At 44.2% G+C, this 21,406-nt stretch overlaps 1 protein-coding gene across 1 annotated transcript in view; it reads right to left on the bottom strand.

Annotated features, from left to right (window-relative positions):
* Positions 1–21,406, bottom strand: part of LOC133806076 (serine carboxypeptidase 1-like) — a 114,346-nt gene that overhangs the window by 7,655 nt on the left and 85,285 nt on the right. The window contains exon 7 of the mRNA XM_062244211.1: positions 8,155–8,260. Coding sequence (XP_062100195.1) covers positions 8,155–8,260 — 106 coding nt within the window. The remainder of the gene's footprint in view (positions 1–8,154; positions 8,261–21,406) is intronic.

Genomic DNA, 21,406 nt, shown 5'->3' with positions numbered 1-21,406 from the left:
GACTTCGTGGTTAAGAGCATTATCTGCCGATTCGGGCTGCCTAAGAAAATCGTTTCCGACAATGGGACTCAGTTCGACAGCGACCTATTCACTGAATTTTGCGAAAGGTACGGAATTGTGAAAAGTTTCTCCTCCGTGGCCTATCCTCAGGCGAATGGCCAGGTCGAGGCTGTCAACAAGACGTTAAAGGCGAGCCTTAAGAAGAGACTAGACGAAGCCAAGGGGGTCTGGCTAGAACAGCTCCCCCAAGTTCTATGGGCATACCGGACCTCGTATCGGACTCCTACGAGTCATACTCCTTTCTCCCTGGCCTTTGGGAGTGAGGCAGTCCTCCCTGTGGAGATTAAGGTACTTTCGCATAGAGTCCAGGCATATGACCAGGATCGCAACCAAGAGCTACTTAGCGCTTCCCTTGACTTGGTTGATGAAAGACGAGAAGATTCGCAACTCTAGCTTGCACATTACCAGCAAAAAATCACTCGTTATTTCAACTCAAAAGTCAAAAAGCGCGCCTTTACCATTGGCGACCTGGTCCTCAAGAGGGTTTTCTTAGCCGGTAAGGATCCCAAAGATGGAGTATTGGGACCAAATTGGGAAGGGCCATATCAAATCATCGAGGCCATTAAAGAAGGAACTTACAAATTAGCTCGGCTCGATGGGGGGGCAGTCCCACGAACTTGGAACGCCATCCACTTAAAGAGATATTATCAATGACCCCACTTGTAAGGCCTAAGAGCCATTTTTTATGTATTAAGCAATGATAATTAACTTTTTCGTTTATGATTGTACATATTTACAAGTGTAATCTAAAGTAACCACGAAAGACCCTTTCCCAGTTACTTGGGGGGGCATATGGTACCTGGATATAACCAGGTCGCCTTAAAGACTTAGAAGTTAATTTGAATCGATTAATCGTTGTTTTTCTTAAAAAACGCGAGATATTGATAAAAGATTAACGCGAACTAAGCTCTACCCTGGATGTAACCAGGTTCTAAAACTTATAAGTTAATTTAAATCAATTGATCGTTGTTTTACTTAGAGAGCACGAGATATTGATAAAAATTAACGCGAACTAAGTTTTCAAACTAAGTTCCTGGACATAACCAGGTCATAAAACTTAGAAGTTAATTTAAATCGATTGATCATTGTTTTTCTTAAAGAGCACGAGATATTGATAAAAATTAACACGAACTAAGTTTTCAAATTAAGTTCCTGGACATAACCAGATCATAAAACTTAGAAGTTAATTTAAATCGATTGATCGTTGTTTTCCTTAGAGAGCACGAGATATTGATAAAAATTATCGCGAACTAAGTTTTCAAACTAAGTTCCTGGACATAACCAGGTCATAAAACTTAGAAGTTAATTTAAATTGATGGATCGTTGTTTTTCTTAAAAAGCACGAGATATTGGTACAAATTAACGCGAACTAAGTTTTTTAAAATAGTAACTAAAATGCGTAAAGGCAAAAGGAAATAAATCGATTAAAAATAAAATTGATAGTTAGATGTCTCGAGGTGAAAAACCTCATGCAAGGTTACAACAAAAAAAAGAAGGTGAATGATAATAAAAGAATGGGAGCAAAATGGAAAGGCCCTAGGCTCCACCAGTCGGCCCCGAGGAGGTCGCCGTCTCGCCCTCCTACTCGGCTACGACGGAGGCTTCCCCGGTCTCAGAAGGTACTTCTTTCTGGAGGCGAGCTTTAAACCCCTCCAGCAAAGGCTCCCAGATGTCCGCTCCCAAGAAGGAGAAATCACCGTCAGAGTTGTAGACCCAGCAGTGGTAGAGCATGTCCTCCATGGCGGTGCTGGAGGCTGCTTTCTCGGCTTCTAGGGCGACCTTGGCCTCCTCGGCCCCAGCCTTAGCAGTGTCTAGCTCCGCCCGCGCAGCGGCAAGGGCGGCTTTGGTAGCCCCGACCTCTTGAAGCTTGGGACGGGCTTCCTCCAGCTCGGCCTGCATGGCCACCAGGGCATCCTTGGCTTCTTTTTCTTTCTATTAGGCCGTCTGCAAGGAAGTTTGATGGGTGGCCACAACCGCCTGGTGTTCGCCCCTCATATCTTCGAGCTGGGCCTTGGCCCTGGCTATGCTCTGGTGAAGGGCCAGGATGCTCTGCGAAAACAAAGAGGCAACTGCCTTAGAAAAAAAAAAGAGGAAAAACAGGGCAAGGCATGATAGTAAAAAATAAAGATAAAGTGAGCTTACCGTTAGGGCCATGCCCAAGGACGATTCCATTACGCCCACCGGGCTCCTGGTTTCGATGGCCCATAGCTCCCTCTCATGGAAGCGGTAGAAGTGGCTGACGGCGTAGCTCGCCGTCTCATACACCGTCCCCCGAAAGACATCTGGAATCCTCTCCAGGTCCTGGGGGTCAATCGGGATGCGCACCTCGGGAGGCACAATCGCCAAAGCCCCGGGCTCCGCCCCTGTGTCCCGGATGAAGGCCGAAGCTCGCGGAGGGGGTGGGGGCATGCTCCCCCCTGCAGTAGGAGGTGTAGTTTCCTCGACCTGGGCAGCTGGGGGCTGCTCCTTCCCCTTTGCAGTGGACTTGGTTGGGGTCCCAGTGGCTTTCTTCGCCACCCGGAGCTTCTTCATTTTGGGCCTAGAAGCCCCGGCTGAGGAGTTCCCTCCGGTGAACATAGCTCGCAGGTTTTGTCCCTCGGCTGAGACATCTCTTCTGGCAAAACAAAGACAACATCTATATGTCAGTAAGCAGTCATGCAAAAAAAAAAAAAAGAAGCGAATCTTAAGTATGTATATATACTAAGAGGAATCCTACCCCCCGAGCTAGAAGAGGAATCTATGGTCACAACCATCAGCCCCGGAGCTTCTGCGGGGGAATCTAAGACAATTATTTCTCGAGCTGGCACGGGTTCTGGATCCGAGGCTAACTCAGGACTATACTCTTCTACGTATTGCCTAAGACCCGGAGCTACAACACCCTCCCGGAGTGAAGGCCATGACCGAAGGTTGGTCCCATACTCCTCGAATAGGACCGACCTAAAGGCTATGGTGTTGTCTACAACTATGGTACCCCTAGGGCGGCTACTTTCGTAGTCCAGCATGAGCTAGTCGACACAATGAAGCAGGGTTTCGTCAAAGTCCGGGTCACTTCGATGGCGTCGGACGAGCTGTCTGGGATTGAACCTAGCTAGCCGGGGGTCTGCAGTGGCCCTATCTATGTTCCTAAACATATATGGGTTACCTTGGCCAGAGGGGCCTGCAGCTGCTCCGGACCGGATCCTCTTCTCGTCCGTTCGTTGGGCTTCCTCCAGCGCCCGCTTCCTCCTCACGAGGGGCACCTCGTCCTCCTCATCTTCATCCCCCGCGGCCCCCTCCTTGAGGATGGCCCTCATCTCGCGAGCTGGGGGAGGCGCCTGGGATCTCCTCAGATTCAAAGTCTGGCCTGGGAAGATCAGCTTGCAGGCCAGCATCGTCTCGTTTTTCACGAGCTGGCGATAATCCTTCTCACTGGGGGGCAAGCCCGCCAGTGTCTCGTACTGGCTCCCAAGGATCACCGAATTCTCGGTCCTCGCGAAGATAGCTGCAGAATTATTCTAAGTCAGAAATGAATACAGGAGGAGCTAACCGATGCTTAACTTGCGGGCTAAGGTTGAAGGGCACTTACGAGGATGGTTGAAGTAGTGTAGCTCGCAGTTTCGGAACCCCGTCGACATAAAGAATTGGTCTTTGAAGTCGTTGGGGTGGCTGGGCAGCTCGATGACTGCAGCCGTGTTGGGGAACCGGGTCAAGTAATAGAACCCGTCACCTCACCCCCGCTGCTCCGGGCTGGCCTTGAGGCAGAAGAAATACAGAATGTCTACAGGAGTGGGGACCTCCCACTCCTGTTTCAAGAACATGTATCTTAACCCCGCCAACAAACGGTAAGAGTTAGGGGGGAGCTGGAGTGGGGCCAACCTCACGTAGTTGAGGAAATCAGCGAAGTACTGGTCCAGCGGGAGGAAGGCCCCCGCCTTGAAATGTTCGTCGCTCCAGGCCGAGAACGCCTCATCAAGCGGCGCGCAGCTCCGCTTGCCTTCTAGGGGAGGTCGGGCAATCACGGTTCCTCTCCCCAGCTCGATGTTATGGGAGAGGAATATTTTGTTTACCCTCGCCTGGTCAGTGATCTTCGAGACGATCTTCTCCGCCTCGAAGAACGCGTCGGGGGCCACCTCGAGCTCCCATTCTACTGCTGGCCTGAAGTTGGGAATCAGGGATTCAGCCATCACCTCCTTTCCCTTATTTTGATGGGAGGACGAGCTGCCTACGGACTTCTTGGGAGCGTTCTTCTTGGGTCCCATCTGGTCGCCTAGCGAACAAAAAGAATAAATTTTAGAAAAAGGCGACCTAAAAATGGAGAAGAATCCGAGTGTGTTTCCTTGGCCCGAGCTGAGGTAAGCCCAGCCCGTGGAGAGTGAGACCACGCGGTTCTATGAACACGCGCCTGTGCTCCCAACAAATCCCTGATTACTCGGAATTCGTGTGTCAGGAGGGTCAGGATAAAATTTTCCTTGGAAGGAAAGTTTCAGTAGGCAAGAAAGGCAAAACCGCCTGTGAAGCGTGTCCCCTAAGCTACCCGGTTTTGCACCCAAAATACTGAGTATTTTAAACAAGCATACCTAAAATCCTACCCAAAAAATTTCCCCAGAAAACGCATCAATGCTCCTAAATGGTTTTCTACTGCAAACGATACCCTAACCTAAAAGGCTTTCACCCTTCATGCCCACAAAAAACCAACAAAACCTTGCATGTGGCTACAGTAAATATTTACCTAAGCTACAGTGAAAAATAATTTCAAAACATGCACAGTCAGGAGACTTACAGAGTGTTCTGGTTGAGAAGAGGATGAAGGGGTCGTCTGGGTTGGGGCTTCGCCGGAGTGGTTGATTCCAAAGCTTCAAGGGAACCCTTGCGCCTGAACTTCTTGAGTGCTGGGAATGGCAGCCGGAAAGAAGAGGGTTTTTCTTTTGAAAATGAAGAGAGAAGAAGAAGAAAATTTCTGAAAAATTTCAAATGAACGGGTGGCCCATGCGTAAGGTGGCCACCCCTTTTATATACGTGAAAGGCCACGTGAGGAGGGCCGTTGGATTGCCCTGATGTGGGATCCAAGGCTCTCCACTCGAAAGACGAAACGATGGCTGAGTATAGGCTAGGCCATTTAATGCGATTCTCGGAAGACGTACCATCACCAACCATGATGTTCCACGTATTCGGCGCCTGCGTGAAATGTGGAATATGAAGAGTTCATAGGGAAGCCTAAAAGCCCCTACTGTGGCCCTATGCGACGTCGTATACCATGAGCAGGAGCTTGGGGGGCAAATGTACGCCCTGATTTTCCCACGGGCTGTTAGCGAGCTGAGATACGGCCTAATCATGCTGTTCCACGTGGACATCCCCAAGACCGGAGCTGCCATCGAAAGATCCTACCTCCTTAGCTCGAGGTAACCTAAGGGTTCGCCAAGATTAGACTGAGTCTGGACTCTGAAGGCCACAGGTCGAGGGAAGCATCCAGCTCGTGGTACGAGCTAGAGTTGGAGGCTGTGACCTTTTATAAAGTCAACCACGCAAGGTAAACGTGCATATATCAGACATCACGTGTCTGATATATCCCTGACTTCTCGGACACGCAGCATGAACGTGCGCATTCAGACGCCCACGACTGGGTTGGGCCGTGCGGCCCATTATCCCCCTTACCTATTGATTAGACCACACTTCATGTGTTAGGTTTTAGGAATTAATCATGAATGTCACAGAGTTGACATGATAGGTAAGAAGGTCACGGGATGACCTTCTTACCAACTCCCAGGTGCCCTCTCCTATAAATATGGAGACCCTGGGAGTTGCAAAGGGTTGGATTCGGTTATGTAAAGAAATACATTGTAAAAGAATACCAAGCATATAGCAATAATATTGACTAGTGGAGTAGAAGGATTTTAACCTTTGAACCACCTAAAAACGTAATAGTGTCACCAGCTCATTTTTAAAAGATCATTCATCTATTTCGGTTCAACATAAGCACTAATCCCTTCCTCTTATTTTCTTAATTACCTGTTGGCGAAGAACCGCGTCAACATTGTTAAAGCCAAAAGGTATGTATCTCTTAAGTCCTAAATTGAGTATATGCTATCTCTCACATATTCTGTGTCTCTTTGTAAGCTTGTTTGTGCATGTTTATATGCTTGCTTTTTGTGCCTGATTGTAGGCTTGCTTGTGCCTGTTTGTAGGCTTGTTTTTTTATGCCTGTTTGTAGTCTTGTTGTGCCTGATTATAGGTTAGATGAATTAGTAGTCAACCCACAAGCTTGACTATTATAAAACTGTAATCAGGTTGCTAGTGGCTTCCTTCAATTCACTTTGGGTCAAAATGAATTTTAGCTATCTTAATTGATTATTTTTAATTATTGGATGTGGTTGTTTTGTTACTTTATTTCTCTCAATCTCAGTAGACAAAATTAATGGGGTCTCACCAAAGAGTAGCATTTGATTAGACCCCTAAACTTAAAAACTAATTTTATTTCTAAAAGTTGAAGGGAAAACCAAAGGATGAAACTTTTGCTTGATTTTTTAATTTTAAAAGATTTTATTTTATTTTACTTTTAAGAAGTTACTTATATTTGTTGGTTTGTGTTGCAGGTTTACTTATCAACTTTTCAAGCATACGTTCTGGTGAAACTAAAAGAGACTTTTCTATGCTCAACATTTGATTTTCTTCTTGCGGCCGTTTCTTTAATTTTTCTTCAATTGATTTTGGTTTAAAATAATAGTTCAACCTATTAAATTATCTGGGTATTAGTCATTTTGATATAAAACTTCTTTTGTTTAATTTCCAAAAGTATTTTTGCATGCTCTTTGGCTAGACAATAAATTTTGTTGGCTAGAGGAAATCTTTCTCCCAATTTGTACTTCTTATATTATGTACTCCTGAACAAAATTAATTTATTCCCAAAAAAAAAATATTTTTGTAACAAAAGTTTTTAAAACTAGAAATTAATAAATATATTTTGTAGCTAACATTTACAAAAATATTAATTAACATAATTATAACAAAAGTATAATTTTAATTAACATAATTGTAACAAAGATTTATAAATTTAATTTAAAAATATTCAAAGAATAATAAGATTGTGATTATCTTTAACTATATATTGTAATATTAATTTCAATTAAATGTATTTTGTAACATATATAAATTATAAAAATTTATATAAGTATAAATATTTATTTTAAATAAAATAAATTATTTATTTTAGTGAAAGTAGTAAATATAATTATTATTATTATATTATTTGCAACGTTTTAATTCTCATTAAGAATTGAGAGAAAAAGACAAAAAAAAAACATAGTAGAAAGAGAACAATCAGAGAGAATAATTTATATATATATATATATAAATACATATTGTCTTCTTATGGATGAAGTTGTAAGAATATAAATATATAATTATAATTTGGTTTGAAATTATGCATCAATCACGTAGAGAAGAAATGGGTCAGCATATTTACAGGTGGGGAGAATCGTATTTTCGTAATTAATTTATATGCCGTTTAAAATAATTTTTTTAAAATTTACGGTGGGAGATGTAATTTTAAACATTTGTAAAAGCATATGATTAGATGTAATATTAAGTTGGGATCCATTACCAATATCGTAGCTTCTTTTATTCTTATGTAAAAATGAGATTTTTTGAGAACTACCTACTTTTATCCTTTATTAACCACATATCTTATTTTTATATTTAATACCCACAATTAGAGAAAAGTGACTAAAATACTCTTGGCTTACATTTTTAAACTTGTGATTTATATTTACAAATATTTGGTTTACATTTTTTTGGCATGTAGTTTACATTTCAAAGTCTAGTGATTTATATTTTAAATAGTTGTAGTTTACATTTCAAAATATTGTAATTTATATTTCAAGACTTTGTGGTTTACATTTTAAAACCTAAAAAGAGTAAAATATGTATTATTAGAAAAGTGGGTATTAATTAACATTTTTAAAATTTTAGAAAAAATAAAAGAGACTAAGTAAAACCGGGTACTACATGTAATTTCTTATGTAAAATTAGTGTAAAATCTATGTCCATTGAACCTATTCCATACCTAATTAAATCATATAGGAAATTATTGAAAAAAATAAAATATTTATTATTAGGTACCTGATTGTTAGAATACCAAGGGCGCCAAGAATTCACAACTGGTAGTTTTAAAGTGTTTATGGAGTATCTGGAGGATGTCACTGGTACTCGAGCATCGATATCCCCACTGCAATGCATCCCCGTTTTATTATTAACATATATATATATATATATAAATAAGCTAGAATCAATATATATATATATATGTTTACTTAGTTTTAAAATTATAAATATTATTAATAATTTTAATAAAAATTAGTTCACTATTTTTTTAAATATATATATAATAAATAAATTATAGTTCTATAGTGTATATAAATATTTATATCAATAATCTCTCTATATATGATATCTAAACACAACTTTGCATAGATATATATTTATATGGTTACATGACATATATATAAAATACAATAATATTTAAAAAGAAATTAATAATAGAAATAAAATAATAATAGAAAAAGTCATAGTGTAGATAGTAGTATACATACATCAACTATTTTTAGTTTCTAATGTATCTCACAATGTCCTTTGGTGAATTTGATGAAGAAAAAGGGTTTCAATCACTTGATAAAAAACAAACTATCACACAAATTTATAAGATAAAAAAATGATATGTATGTCTTCATTATTTTTAAATGAATATGATTTAATTATTTAAATTATTATAAAATATCTTTAAAATATTCTATTTTAATTAATAATTAATTTATTTTTGTTTAAATTTGTGTTTGTTCTAGTTTTTGAATTCTACAGTGACAACAAGAGATTATATATTATATATTTAATATAATATTAAGTTTAATAAAATTTTATTTAAGTTATAAAATATATGGTTTTATTATTTTTAAATAATTATTATTATAAAATATCTAAAAAATATCATATTTTAATTTGTTTAATTATTTATTTATTTAAGTTTAAGTCATGTTTACAATCTACTGTTAAATATAAGAATATTTCATTAAAGTTAACGGGAAAAAAATAAAAAAACCGTTAAAACCAAGAATTTTCGTTATCTACATACTTTTTTATACAAAAGAGATATATATACTAGGTCCAAGCAACATGCAATTATTTTTATTAAGCTTTTATGATTGTTATATAAATTTTAAATAAATAAACAATATTATATATAAAAGAATGACATAAACATATTAAAAGAAAAATTAAACCAAAACATTGTTTATAGTTTTCTTTTAAAAAAAATAATACGATAACCTTTTAGATCACAAACTACCATATTTAAGATACAAATATTCATGATATTATTCAAATCACACATCAATGATTGGAAAAGAAACTTCTTTATTCTTTATAGAAGATAAATGTCATTCTAATTTCTTAATTAGTTATGCTGACCGTGTTTTCGCCACCCGAAACGTGGCAGTTAAGAGTAATTAACGACAAGACAAGTCATGAGATTCTCGGAGTGTGAACTCCTTGAGGAAACCTAGCTCAACCAAGTCATGGATGTCTCCAAGTGAGGCCTCGCCCCAAGGTCTGACTTCGAGGTGAGTATGTCTCCAGGTGAGGCCACGTCTTGAGCATGTCCCAAGCTAATCTCCAAGTCATGGATATCTCCAAATGAGGCCACGCCCTGAGGCCTATCCTCGAGCTGAGGATGTCTCCAGGTGAGGCCATGTCCTGAGAAGCTCTCTTCACTTGCCCATCTCCTAAGTCTAGGATTCTAGTCCTTGGACCTGGAGTAGCTGCCAGGTGTTAGTCACTGTAGGTATGGGCCACCAAAAGATCATCTGACAACTTTTTGTGAGCCTCAATTAGTGGTGTCAAGTTTGTACCCTCGACAATTGGCATTTCCCACAACGCCGCCTGACATGGGCAAACATGCGCCGCACCCTGACAGTCAGAGATATGTTACCCATAAAGTTGGTATGTGACTTTCTGCAATGGGCTTCATGCAATGCGACTGGGCCGTAGTCTCTATTTAGTGCATCATTTTTTGTATTAATTCAACATTAACACCCTAGAATGGAAGAATTTGTATTAATGATAGATGATTAACATTAATGACCCCAACCTCTATAAATAAGGTTGAGGTATCTCTTTGTAGAGGCTTCAGATTTTTACAGAGAGAAACTCTGTAACTCAGTACAATATATATGCTGCCTTAGAACCATCATTGAAGCTTGCTCAAACAAGCTTCAAGCTCACTAAATATCAGAGACTCGTGGACTAAGGCTCTTTTATAGCCTGAACCACGTAAAATCATTGTGTTCTTGTCTGTTATTTTCTTTAAACTCTCAAATTAGGTTGATAGCAAAAAATGTTGTCAACATTTTGGTGCTTTCATTGAGAGCATGAAGAAAGCTTGAAGAACATAGCCATGGTGACCACTCGGAGAAATGCACCAGAAGATGCAGCTTTTCCAGTCGAAGTTGAGGGAGAAGAAACCAGTCGTCCACCACTGCAGAACCTCCCTGAGATGGTGGAAGACTACGAAAAAAATGTCGAATACGACGGCGTAGACGACAAGTATTATGAGGAGGAATATCCTCAGCCCATGGACACGGAGGAGACGCCAAAAGTCATGGAGCTTCATGATTAGGTGGCCACTCAGCAACAGAAACTCGACACCCAGAAGGGTAATATCGCCACCCTACAGAAGGTGGTTAATGCCATGAGGGCTACTCTGGCAACCCAAGGGCTGCGAGTGGACCCCCATGGAGAAGTACCAACTAGGAAGCCAGCTGGTGTTCCACCTGTGCATCCAGCTGGAGTGCCATCTGTCGACCCAAATGGTGTGCCTCCCGAGCACCTGGCTGATGTGGCGCGAGATCTGCCAGCTGGTGCCAATGAAAACCCTGTTCCCAAGCAAATGAAGGCTCATCGAAACCCCGAAGACAACCAGGCCCCAAGGCCAACTAGTAAGGATAAAGGCCTAAGTGCCTGAGGACATCGCCATGCCGTCAATGCCCGTGAAGCCTAGGGCGTTCCACCCAGGTGGGCAAATATGGATCGTTCGAGGCCTGGAGGTGGTGTCCCCCCAGTGCCTCGCCATCACCATAGGAACAATGGCCAAGGAGCCAGCAGGCGAAACATCTCCGTTAACCGAGAACGCGACATTGGCATCTCGATTAACAATGAAAACATTGAGTCCGACGGGGAAACAGAAGTAGCATACTTTGAGGGCAGTGTGCATTTCAAGGCCAAACTAACCTATGAGACGACCTGAATGCTCGTAGGTGTAACAAGTCTTTCGGGCACGAACCTGAGAGGAAGGCCCAGTCAGACCTCCGGGACAGTCTCAACACCTGAAAAAGAGATAAACCGGCACAAAGTGTCAACCTAGATTGCGACTTTGCAGCACGATCTTAGAGAGCTTGAAGAGGATAATGCTCAAAATGGCCCGACGGCAGGGCCATAACTCCGACTCAGAGGACGAGGATGGGGAACCACATGCTCCTCACACTGTAGAAGCCTCATTACCGTGAGGCTTTAAGATGCCTGCCATCACATCCTATGATTGCATTACGGATCCCACCAACCACCTTTCAAAGGTCAATAGGTTGATGTCGGTGCATCGCGACTCCGAAGACTCCAAGTGTCATGTGTTCCCGATCACCTTGACGGGACCAACATATGAATGGTTCAAGAAACACAGGCCGGGATCCATTCATTCGTGACATCAATTGTCGTATTCATTTCGAAGACAATTCATAGCTCCTTGAAAGATGAGCTTTGAGGTCATTGCTTTGGCCTACATAAAGCAAGGACCCTTCAAGACCCTCAAAGCTTACATCAAACATTTCAGGAGGAAGTTGCGAGGACCAAGAGGGTCGACGACGACCAGTAGTTGATGGCTTTACAGGCCGACATCTGCGCGTGGTCCCTGTTATGGGATGACCTCCACGTGAGAGGATGCTAAAGGCTCGACGACTTCATTCGTCGAGCACAAAAGTATATTAGCTAGGAAGATGCCCAGATCAAAGCATTTGGTGGGCCCGTCACCTTTCCCACTCCGACGATGCCAAGTGCCATGGCTTCGGGGACCCAATATACACCTTACACTCCTGTCCAATATAGTGTGGCGAGAGCCCAGTCTAGTCCAATTGTCCCTCCAGCTGACTTTAGTGCCGTGCCACTCGCTGGTTTATGTGCCGCTCCAATGGGATATGAAGCAGCGCCCACTGGATACAGTGCTTATAAGCCTGTATTCAGTGCTGGAGTTGCTGCTCCATCCTAGTCCGCTGCACCCAGTTAGACCCCCAACAACAATAGACGTAGGGGCAGAGGCAAGGGAAAAAAGCCCAAGGGAAATGGGACAGTGCAGACAGAAAAATGAGTTGCCCCCGACGAGAAGTATGTCTCGCAATACTCCGAGTAAACTGACTTAGTGGATTCTTGGGAGAACATCTTCGTGGCCATGGAGCAACACGTCCATTACCAAAAGCCACAACCCATTTGGAGAGATAGGGAAAGGCGAGATCCCAATAAATTTTGTCGTTTTCATAACGATGAGGAGTACCACACCAATGAGTGTCGCCAAATCAAGGATGAGATCGAAAAACCTCATAAAATTGGGACACCTTCGCCTTTATGCTTAGGATGGAGCACGCCAGGCTCAGGCCCCGATTGCGGTAACACCCACACAACCCCCAGGCTCCGAGTATGGCGCTCGTAGCTCCGCAACAGCAGATAGTCCACGGACCTCCCCCAGTGAATGGGCGTGTGGGGACCATCTCTGGAGGACCCCACTTGGGGAGCACCTCCCGAGGCTTGCATAATAGGTATGCGCGGGCCTTAAACCATGATGATGAGGTGTTGACATTAGCTCAATTGCCAACCCAAATGCCAAGGATGCCTACCAAGTCATCACATTCTCCGAGGACGATGCTCAGAGAGTGCACTTTCCACACCACGATCCTTTGGTGATCGAGAGCTAGGTTTCCAATAAGATGGTGACTCAGATCCTGGTGGACAATGGGAGTTTAGTGAACATCCTGTTCAAGTCAACCTATGAGAAGATCAGGTTGACCACAAGCAACTTATCCCCGTGCACCTCAACTCTATGTGGGTTCTCGGGGGGAAGGTCTCATATCGTTGGGCTGGATCAAGCTGCCTGTGACGCTTGGAGAGGTGCCACACCAAGTATTTAAGTATTGCACCTTTGTGGTGGTGGATTGCTCCTCGGCATATAACGCCATCTTGGGGCATCGACATTAGTGGATTTCGGGGCGATCACCTCCATTTGACATTTGTGCATGAAGTTCCCCATGGAGTCGGGGAATGGCACAGTCTGAGGAGGCCAAAAAGAGGCAAGTCACTGCTACAATGTGTCCCTCAAGAAAACAGTAATGGTGGTCGAGGAGTTGGCTTCTGAGCAGCCTCTTCACGAGGAGGTGGAGGTTGATGCTGTTCTGGTTCATGAAACCAACGAGTTGGACCCGCAGGTTCAAGAAGAGAGGCCTATCGAACCCATGGAGGAAGTCAAGGAAGTGGCCCTCGATACTTCTCTCCTCGAAAGGAAGACCAAGGTCTGGAAGAATCTGAAGGCAGAAATCTGAGAAGAACTGGTGGGCTTTCTTTGGGGAAATCAAAATTTTTTTGCCTGGCCTCACTCCGACATGACAGGCATCGACCCAAATATCATTTGTCATGCCTTGAATGTCGATATGAACGTTTCTCCAATTCAACAAAAGCAGAAAATGTTTGACCAAACCAGAGCGGAAGACTTAAAGGCGGAGGTAGACAAGCTACTCGCTAGTAGATTCATTCGGGACACCCAATACCCAAAATGGGTATCCAATCCGGTCCTCGTACCCAAGCCAAATGGCACCTGGACGACCTGCATAGACTTCTCCAACCTCAACAACGCTTGCCATAAAGACTGTTTCCCGCTGCCGAAAATAGATCAGATGGTTAACGTCAGCTCCGGGTATGAACTCTTGTCCTTTATGGATGCATACTCGGGCTATAACTAGGTTTCCATGCATGTCACAGATCAAGAACACACCAGCTTTCGAACTGATAAAGGATTTTACTGCTATAAAGTGATAAACTTCGGGTTGAAGAATTCTGGTGCCACCTACCAAAGGCTCGTGAACTGTATGTTCAAGGAACAGTTGGGATGGAACATGGAGGTTTATGTAGATGACATGTTGGTCAAGTCTAGAACAGCCCCCAACCACGTAAAGGATCTAGCAAAAGTATTTTCAGTACTTCACAGGTTTGGAATGAAACTGAATCCCCAGAAGTGTACTTTTCGAGTCGCCTCCGGGAAGTTCCAAGGCTTTATTGTCAGTGCTCGAGGGATAGAGGCAAAACTCGAGAAGATCAACACCCTGGTCGATATGCCATCCCCCAAAAGCATAAGGACGTTCAGAGCCTCACTGGGAGGATAGCTGCCCTGAGTCACTTTGTTTCCAAAGCAATTGACAAATGCATCATGTTCTTCAACATAAAGGCATACATGGCAAACCCACCTATCTTGTCAAAGCCTGTAGACAGAGAGATCCTCCTACTCTACATGGGTGTCTTAGAGAGGTCCATTAGTGTTGCCTTAGAGGAAGGCTGTGTCCAGCACTCCGTGTATTATGTAAGTGAAAGACTCCTCAGAGCGTAGTCCATATACCCACTCATGGAAAAGCTGACCTTTTGCCTAATGGTAGCTTCTTGGAAGTTAAGGCTCTATTTCCAAGCGCATCCCATCAAGGTCCACACGAACATTCCTTTATGGTAGGTCCTCCAAAAGCTGGAGTCATCCGGGAGACCCCTGAAGTGGTCGGTCGAACTTAGTTAGTTTGACATCACTTACCACCCGAGGGCTGCCATAAAGGGACATGCACTGACAGATTTCATCGCCGAGTGCATCGGAAGCCATGAGAGACCTGGGGATGCCTCAGTGGTTGGGACCACGTGGAAGCTATATGTAAATGAATCATTGAATGAAAATGGTGCCAAAGCAGGCCTCATTTTGGTATCCCTCGAGGGGTACAAGGTTCATAGCACCTTGAGGTTTGGATTTGACGCCTCAAACAATGAAGCAGAGTATGAAATGCTTATTGCTGGGCTCCGAGTAATACTTTAGCTCAAGGCTGAGAGCCTCGAGATTTTCAGTGACTTACAACTAGTTATTAATCAGGTACTCGGGGAGTACCAGGCTCGGGGGACAAAGATGGCCGGTTACTTGGCGAGAACCCAAGAAATGCTACACAACTTCAAAAAATTCACCATTTAACAAGTGCCACAGGAACAGAACTCTAATGCTGATGCCCTAGCTAGGCTTGCAACCACCAAGGATGCTAAACTAATCAATGTATTCCCCATTGACTACTTGGCAACTCCAAGCATCTCAGCTCCTGAGGAAGTGGAAGCAGTCCAACCCCAAGATGGTTTGATGGAGCCCATAGTAAAATATCTTGTCTCTGAGAAATTACCACAGGATAAGAAAATAGCTTGAAAACTGCTTTACCAAGCACCACGGTATGTTGTCATGGACATCAAATTGTATAGGTGAAGATATTCCTTGCCCTTACTTCGATGTGTGTCTAGGAAAGAAGCCAATCTGATACTCCAAGAAGTGCATGGGGGCTTTTGCAGGGACCATGCTGGGGTGTAGAGCCTCGCCAAGAAGATCTTGAGAGAAGGATACTTTTGGCCCACCATGAACAGAGATGCGATAGTCTATGTCAACTAGTGTAACAAGTGCCAATGCTTTGCCAATATACCTCGAGCTCCTCCAAATGAGCTCACCCAGATGATCAATCCTTGGCCCTTTGTTGTTTGGGGCATTGACCTTATCAGGTCATTGCCCACGGGAAAAGGATGAGTGAAGTATGCAATAATGGCGGTCGCTTTTTCATGAAGTGGGTCGAGGCTGAGCCAATCGCTATAATCACTTCTAAGAAGGCACTGGACTTTATCATCAAGAACATCGTTTGCCGCTATGGGCTCCCGAAGAAAATAGTCTCCGACAACGACTTGCAGTTTGATAGTGAAGTGTTCATAGACTTCTTTTAGTGACACAGAGTTGTGAAGAGCTTTTCCTCTTTGGCCCACTCGCAGGCAAACATTCAGGTGGAAGCTATCAACAAGACGCTCAAAGCCACCTTGAAGAAAATGCTTGAACAGGCGAAACACGCTTGGCCCGAGGAGATGCCTAGGGCATTGTGGAGTTACCACACCACTTCCAAGACCTCCACTGGCCACTCACCATTCTCTATGGCCTATGGGTATGAGTCCATGCTCCCAGTGGAGGCAGCAAGCTCCACGCATTGATAGGATACGTATGATCCGACCACAAACCATGCTTTACTCTGAGAGTCCCTGGACCTTGTGGAGGAGCTCTGTGATGCTTCTCAGCTTCGAGTAGCATCCTACCAGCAGAAAGTAGCCAGATATTTTAACTCTAGAGTGAAGGATAGAAAGTTTGGCATCAGAGATCTGGTGTTGCAAAGAGTCTTCTTAGTCACTCGAGACCCCGGTGCGGGAGTGCTGGGACCTAACTAGGAGGGCCCATACCAAGTTGAGAGCATTGTATGTCTGGGGACATACAAGTTAGCCCGACTGAGTGGGGAATTGGTGCCCCACGCCTGGAAGGTCAAGCATCTTTGTCAGTATTACCATTAATATGAGCGGTAAATTTATTAATTTTGTAATCTCCTTGCAACCTCTGGGCACAGTTGATGGAAACCGTGTAGACAAAACGCGGTAATTATTTTTGAGATTTTTCTTATGTTTGCTAGTTTCCTTTATTTTGTATGTACTACTCGTAGAGCACCCACTCGCTGACCTGGACAAGTGATCGCAAACTAGTCTCTAATCACTTGGGGGGCATGGAGTTAGGGCATCCTCGCAGAGTACCACACCTCGCGGAGGGTGACCTAGGAAACTAAGCTTGTCACAAGCGGAGTAAGCCTAGTGTCAATACCCCGAGAGTAGAAAAACCTAGGAAACTAAGAAGTCTTGAGTCCGCGACCTAAAAACCTAAGCTTGTTCAGAGTGGTGTAGGCTTAGCATCTATAAACTGAAGACTAAGAATCCTAGTAGTGAGAGAACAGACTTAGGTCACCTCCCATGGACATTGTGCTCGAGGAGCACTGACCAAGTCCCTTGATCACGAGATGCAAACGGAAGACCAAGTCCTATGTACTTGGTTCTGAGGCATGGACTTAGGTCTCCTCCCATGGACACTTGGCCCAAGGAGCATTGACCATGTCCCCGGTAAGCGGCAAGCAAAGATAGCATCGGGAAGTCGATGACTTTGGAAGCTAAGCTATTCGACGAGTGAAGTGTCCCTAATGTCATGAGACCCCATAACTAACTGGCTGGGGAAATACCCAGTGCCAAAGAGATCCATGTAATGCGAGATTTGATTTAGCATATTCTCCTGAGGATAGAGCGCACCAGGGGAGTAATAACCGAATCCCACTCCTCGAGATGTGAACGGAAGCCCGAGTCGTCCATACTCAGGCACGAGCCTAAGTCGCCTAAGACTTAAGCAGAATACTTTGTGGGACCTTGCACTAATTGCCCCAAAATAGTGTGAGAATGCACTTATGATTACCTTCCGTGGATCCCGTGCCAGAGAAGTATTAACCAAGTCCCTTTATCTCGAGATGTGAATTTGGGCTCGAGTTACTTGCACTCGAAGTCAGGAATCGACCCTATGAGTAAAAAACCCAAGTTGCATGAGAACGAACTTAGGTCACCTCCCGTGAACATTGTGCCCGAGGAGTAATGACCCAGTCCTATGATCTCAAGATGCGAATGGAAGCCCGAGTCATTGGAACTCGAAGCTAGACCTCGAGTGTGAAAACTTGAGTATCGCGAAAAACCTAGTCTAAGGGCGAGGAACTCAATTATCTGAACCTAGGATGATGAGTTCATGACTTCCACATGATTAGGTCCCGAGTTATGCTCTCAGGGAGCAAATCAAAAGGCCCGAACTGACCTACCGGTGACCACGTACCTGGGAGGCAGGTAGATTAGTGCGAATGACCTCCTAGGGGCCTGAGTCATTGGGATTCGAGGACACAGGATGAAATTAATGTTACTTTCAATGACATCGAGCCTGGAAGGCAACACTAAATGACCTAAGCATTGAGCACTAAGACAAAATCATACAGTATAATAGACCTCCTAAAAGCCCAAGTCGTTGAAACTCAAAGGCGTAGGATGGCCAAGTGCCCTCACTTGACACCGCATCAAAGTTACTCTTAGAATCATGAGCCTAAATAGAAACACTAAATGCATAAGCGTATACACACTGGCAGGTAGATCTTCAAGCTCTAAGTACCGTAGGCTGGCCCCGTCCTGAGTCGTTGGAACTCGGGGATGTAGAGCCGCATCAAGTGTATCATTTGACCTCGCGTTAAAGTTACTCTCGCCGATCGTGATCCTACAAAGGAACACTAAGAGAAGTCAATAAATATTTGAGTCTTTGAGACTCGAGCATAAGACCTAAGTCAGCGACTTGGGACTCTCGTGAGTTACGTTATGTTGAGCCGAATTAACAAAGTCCATGTTGCCTATTTACTAAGTTTCAATTCGATAATAATAGTGAAATCATGGAAATAAAGTAGTGGAAGCTGCATAAATTTAAACAGAAAAATATTTACAATAGAACTCGGGGCTTCGAGCATGAATTGTCTATACCACAAAAAAATATGGCACACATGCCTAAATAAGAGTCACGCCACATGCCCCTCCGGGATCTCCTCCACCAGGTCAATGATTGGGTCCACTTCCGGAGCCCTTCCGGCCTCGCGAGCCATAGTCTGAGCTGCCTCCGCAATTTGAATTGCCCATAGATGCTCTTCGAGGAGGAGTTTGTAATTCTCGGGTTATCTCGTGAAGTCCAAGCTCATCTCCCGATTATGAAGCCAGGCCACGTAAAAGGCGTCCTCAACAATTTTCTCAACTTCCTGCTTGAGTGTGTCCACCTGATGCTGAGAGGACCTGTTCCTCTCCATGACTTGGATGGCCTTCCTCTCACCGAGTTTGGCTTTGTCGTTGGCTTCTTTAAGCTGATCTTGAAGCTGGAAAATCTTCCAGACTCCCCGGGCATCCTCTGCCATTGCTTTCATAGCCACCTCCTTGGACTTTCGCAACTCTTTGGTGGTCTTGAGGGCGGCCTCCTCAAGCTCCTGAGAGTATTTTTGCTTGGCTTCCAAGGCGAACTGAAGGCGAGTGAGCTCTTCGGGAGGGAATCGATTATTTTCCTTAAGAACTGCTATCTTGTCATGGGCTCGGCTGAGTTCATATGACCTCCCCATCCTGATATCGCCTAAGCATTGACAAGCCAAGGCAGACTGCATAAATAGACAAATTAGTTCAAGTAGTGTGGGGGGTAAGTATAGTAAGATCCCGAGAAGCAATGGCTTACCCAGACAGTGGCATATCAACATGAAGCAATGAGAGAGGCCTCGTTGCTGTCACCCAGTTGGGAAAAGCTATGGGTGGTCAGCTCGCACATGGTGGAGCTAACCCCCTGGTGGACCTCGGCTGCGAGAGGGGTGAAAACTTCCCCTAGCTTGGCGGAGAAAAGAGTCTCCAACTCAGCTCGACCTATTAGAGGCACGATAGGTTGCTTTCTCGGAGGCTTCAGTTGGCGTAGGGCCTCTGCAGTTTCATGAAGGAGTCTATTGCCCTCCGCCATCCTTGCATCAAAATGTTGGAGCATCGCTTAATATTGCTTTAGAAGATCCCCCTCATACCTCTCAGGGTATACTAGGAGTCGGGGGTGAGAAACCAACTCTTGTTGATCTGAGCTTTGGACCACTTCACCAGGCTTGGAGGAGGGAGAAACCTCAAAGACTGGGGGCAAGTCTATCGTGGGAATATCTGCTTGAGGAGGGGAAACCCTCTGCCTCTTGGCTGGTGTAGGGGAGTCGGGATCATCTCGAGAACGCGATGGTTCTCCGACAGCCGAAGAGCTTGGGGCGCTCCCAGCTTTAGAGTTGATCATGCAATATCAACTAGCTCCATGTGATCTATAAGAACAAAGAAATCGTTAGCACAAATTCCAAAACAGGGACATAAAATAGCATTATAGGCTTATCGGAAGCCCACCTTAAGTTATGTCTCGGTGCAATCATTGGAGGTGTCTAACTTTGTCTCCCATCTCACAACTCAAGTTGGTGCCATATTGGAAAAACTAGTTGGAGTTGAAGGATGTCACACGGTCTATGGGTATAAAAGCCTCGAGGAGCTAGCTATCTCCTTGGGCAATGAAGATAGACGTCTATCAGATCTAAGTAATCCTGAAACTCTTTCCTAGTCCAATGTCGGTGCGCAATTTGGCCACAATGGAGAAAGGCGGGAGAAGCCCAGACATGCTCGAGACTTACCTTATCCCTTACGTGTGTGGCATGGTGTAGAGTAAAAGGATATTTACCTGGGGAAAGATGAGAAACCTCCATCCCCGCCTCGAGCTCCTCCTCGAGCTCTTGGTCTTCTTGGGCTTCTTGAGCTGCTTCTATGGCTTGAATATTCTCCAGTCGCTCATCTTGTAGCTGCTGATTCAGCATTTCCAGGGCACGCCCATCAATATAATTGATGTATGGGGATGCCAGCTCCCGTGATTTCCTAGATTGACGGTACCTGGTCAGCTCCAGATTGCTGATTTTCTGCCCTGCCTGAAGAAGTCCCGACCCAATGAGGTTTTCCTCCGTCACCAAAAAGCTGAGCTCCAGGTCTTGCTCAGGAAGGGAATTCATCTCTTGGGGATGGTCCTAAAAAATTTGGACATATGGAGTCCGACGGAAGGGACCTATTCGAAGGAATGACTAAGTATAGAGCACGAAGTGATCAAGAAAACAAAGAAAAAAGAGAATAGTTGGGAAGATACTCACCAACCTTGGAGAAGTCAAGGATCAGGGTCATGTTATTACGTATCGGGAACCCGTTCGTGAAAAAGAAGGCATCCTTGTAGTCCTGAGAATGGTTCTAGTTGTGTTGGGGAGCCTTGTAGTCGAGGGATGAGGTGGCGTACTTTATCAAGGCGTAGTACCCATCTCGGTTGGTCTTCTTCCACAGGGTGGTACGGAAGCTGTAAAAGTACAGGATCTCTGCAGGGAAGGTGCGGGCCAGTTTCTCTTCCAATACAAAATGTACATCCCCGCGAGCAGCCGATAGGTGTTGGGGGAGAGTTGAAAGGGAGCTATCCCTATGAACTTCAGGAAGTCCAAAAAATATTTATGCAGGGCCGGGTGGCCCCAGCCATCAGGTGGGCTTGGCTCCAGGCACTAAGACCATTCACACTGCGATGCACACTCTCAGATTCTCGACAAGGGTGCACCAGACATCT

Source organism: Humulus lupulus, chromosome X, assembly GCF_963169125.1.
Source record: "Humulus lupulus chromosome X, drHumLupu1.1, whole genome shotgun sequence".
In the NCBI taxonomy this organism is placed as follows: domain Eukaryota; kingdom Viridiplantae; phylum Streptophyta; class Magnoliopsida; order Rosales; family Cannabaceae; genus Humulus; species Humulus lupulus.
Note: the sequence above shows the minus strand (reverse complement) of the source record. Positions and strands in the feature narration are given on the sequence as shown.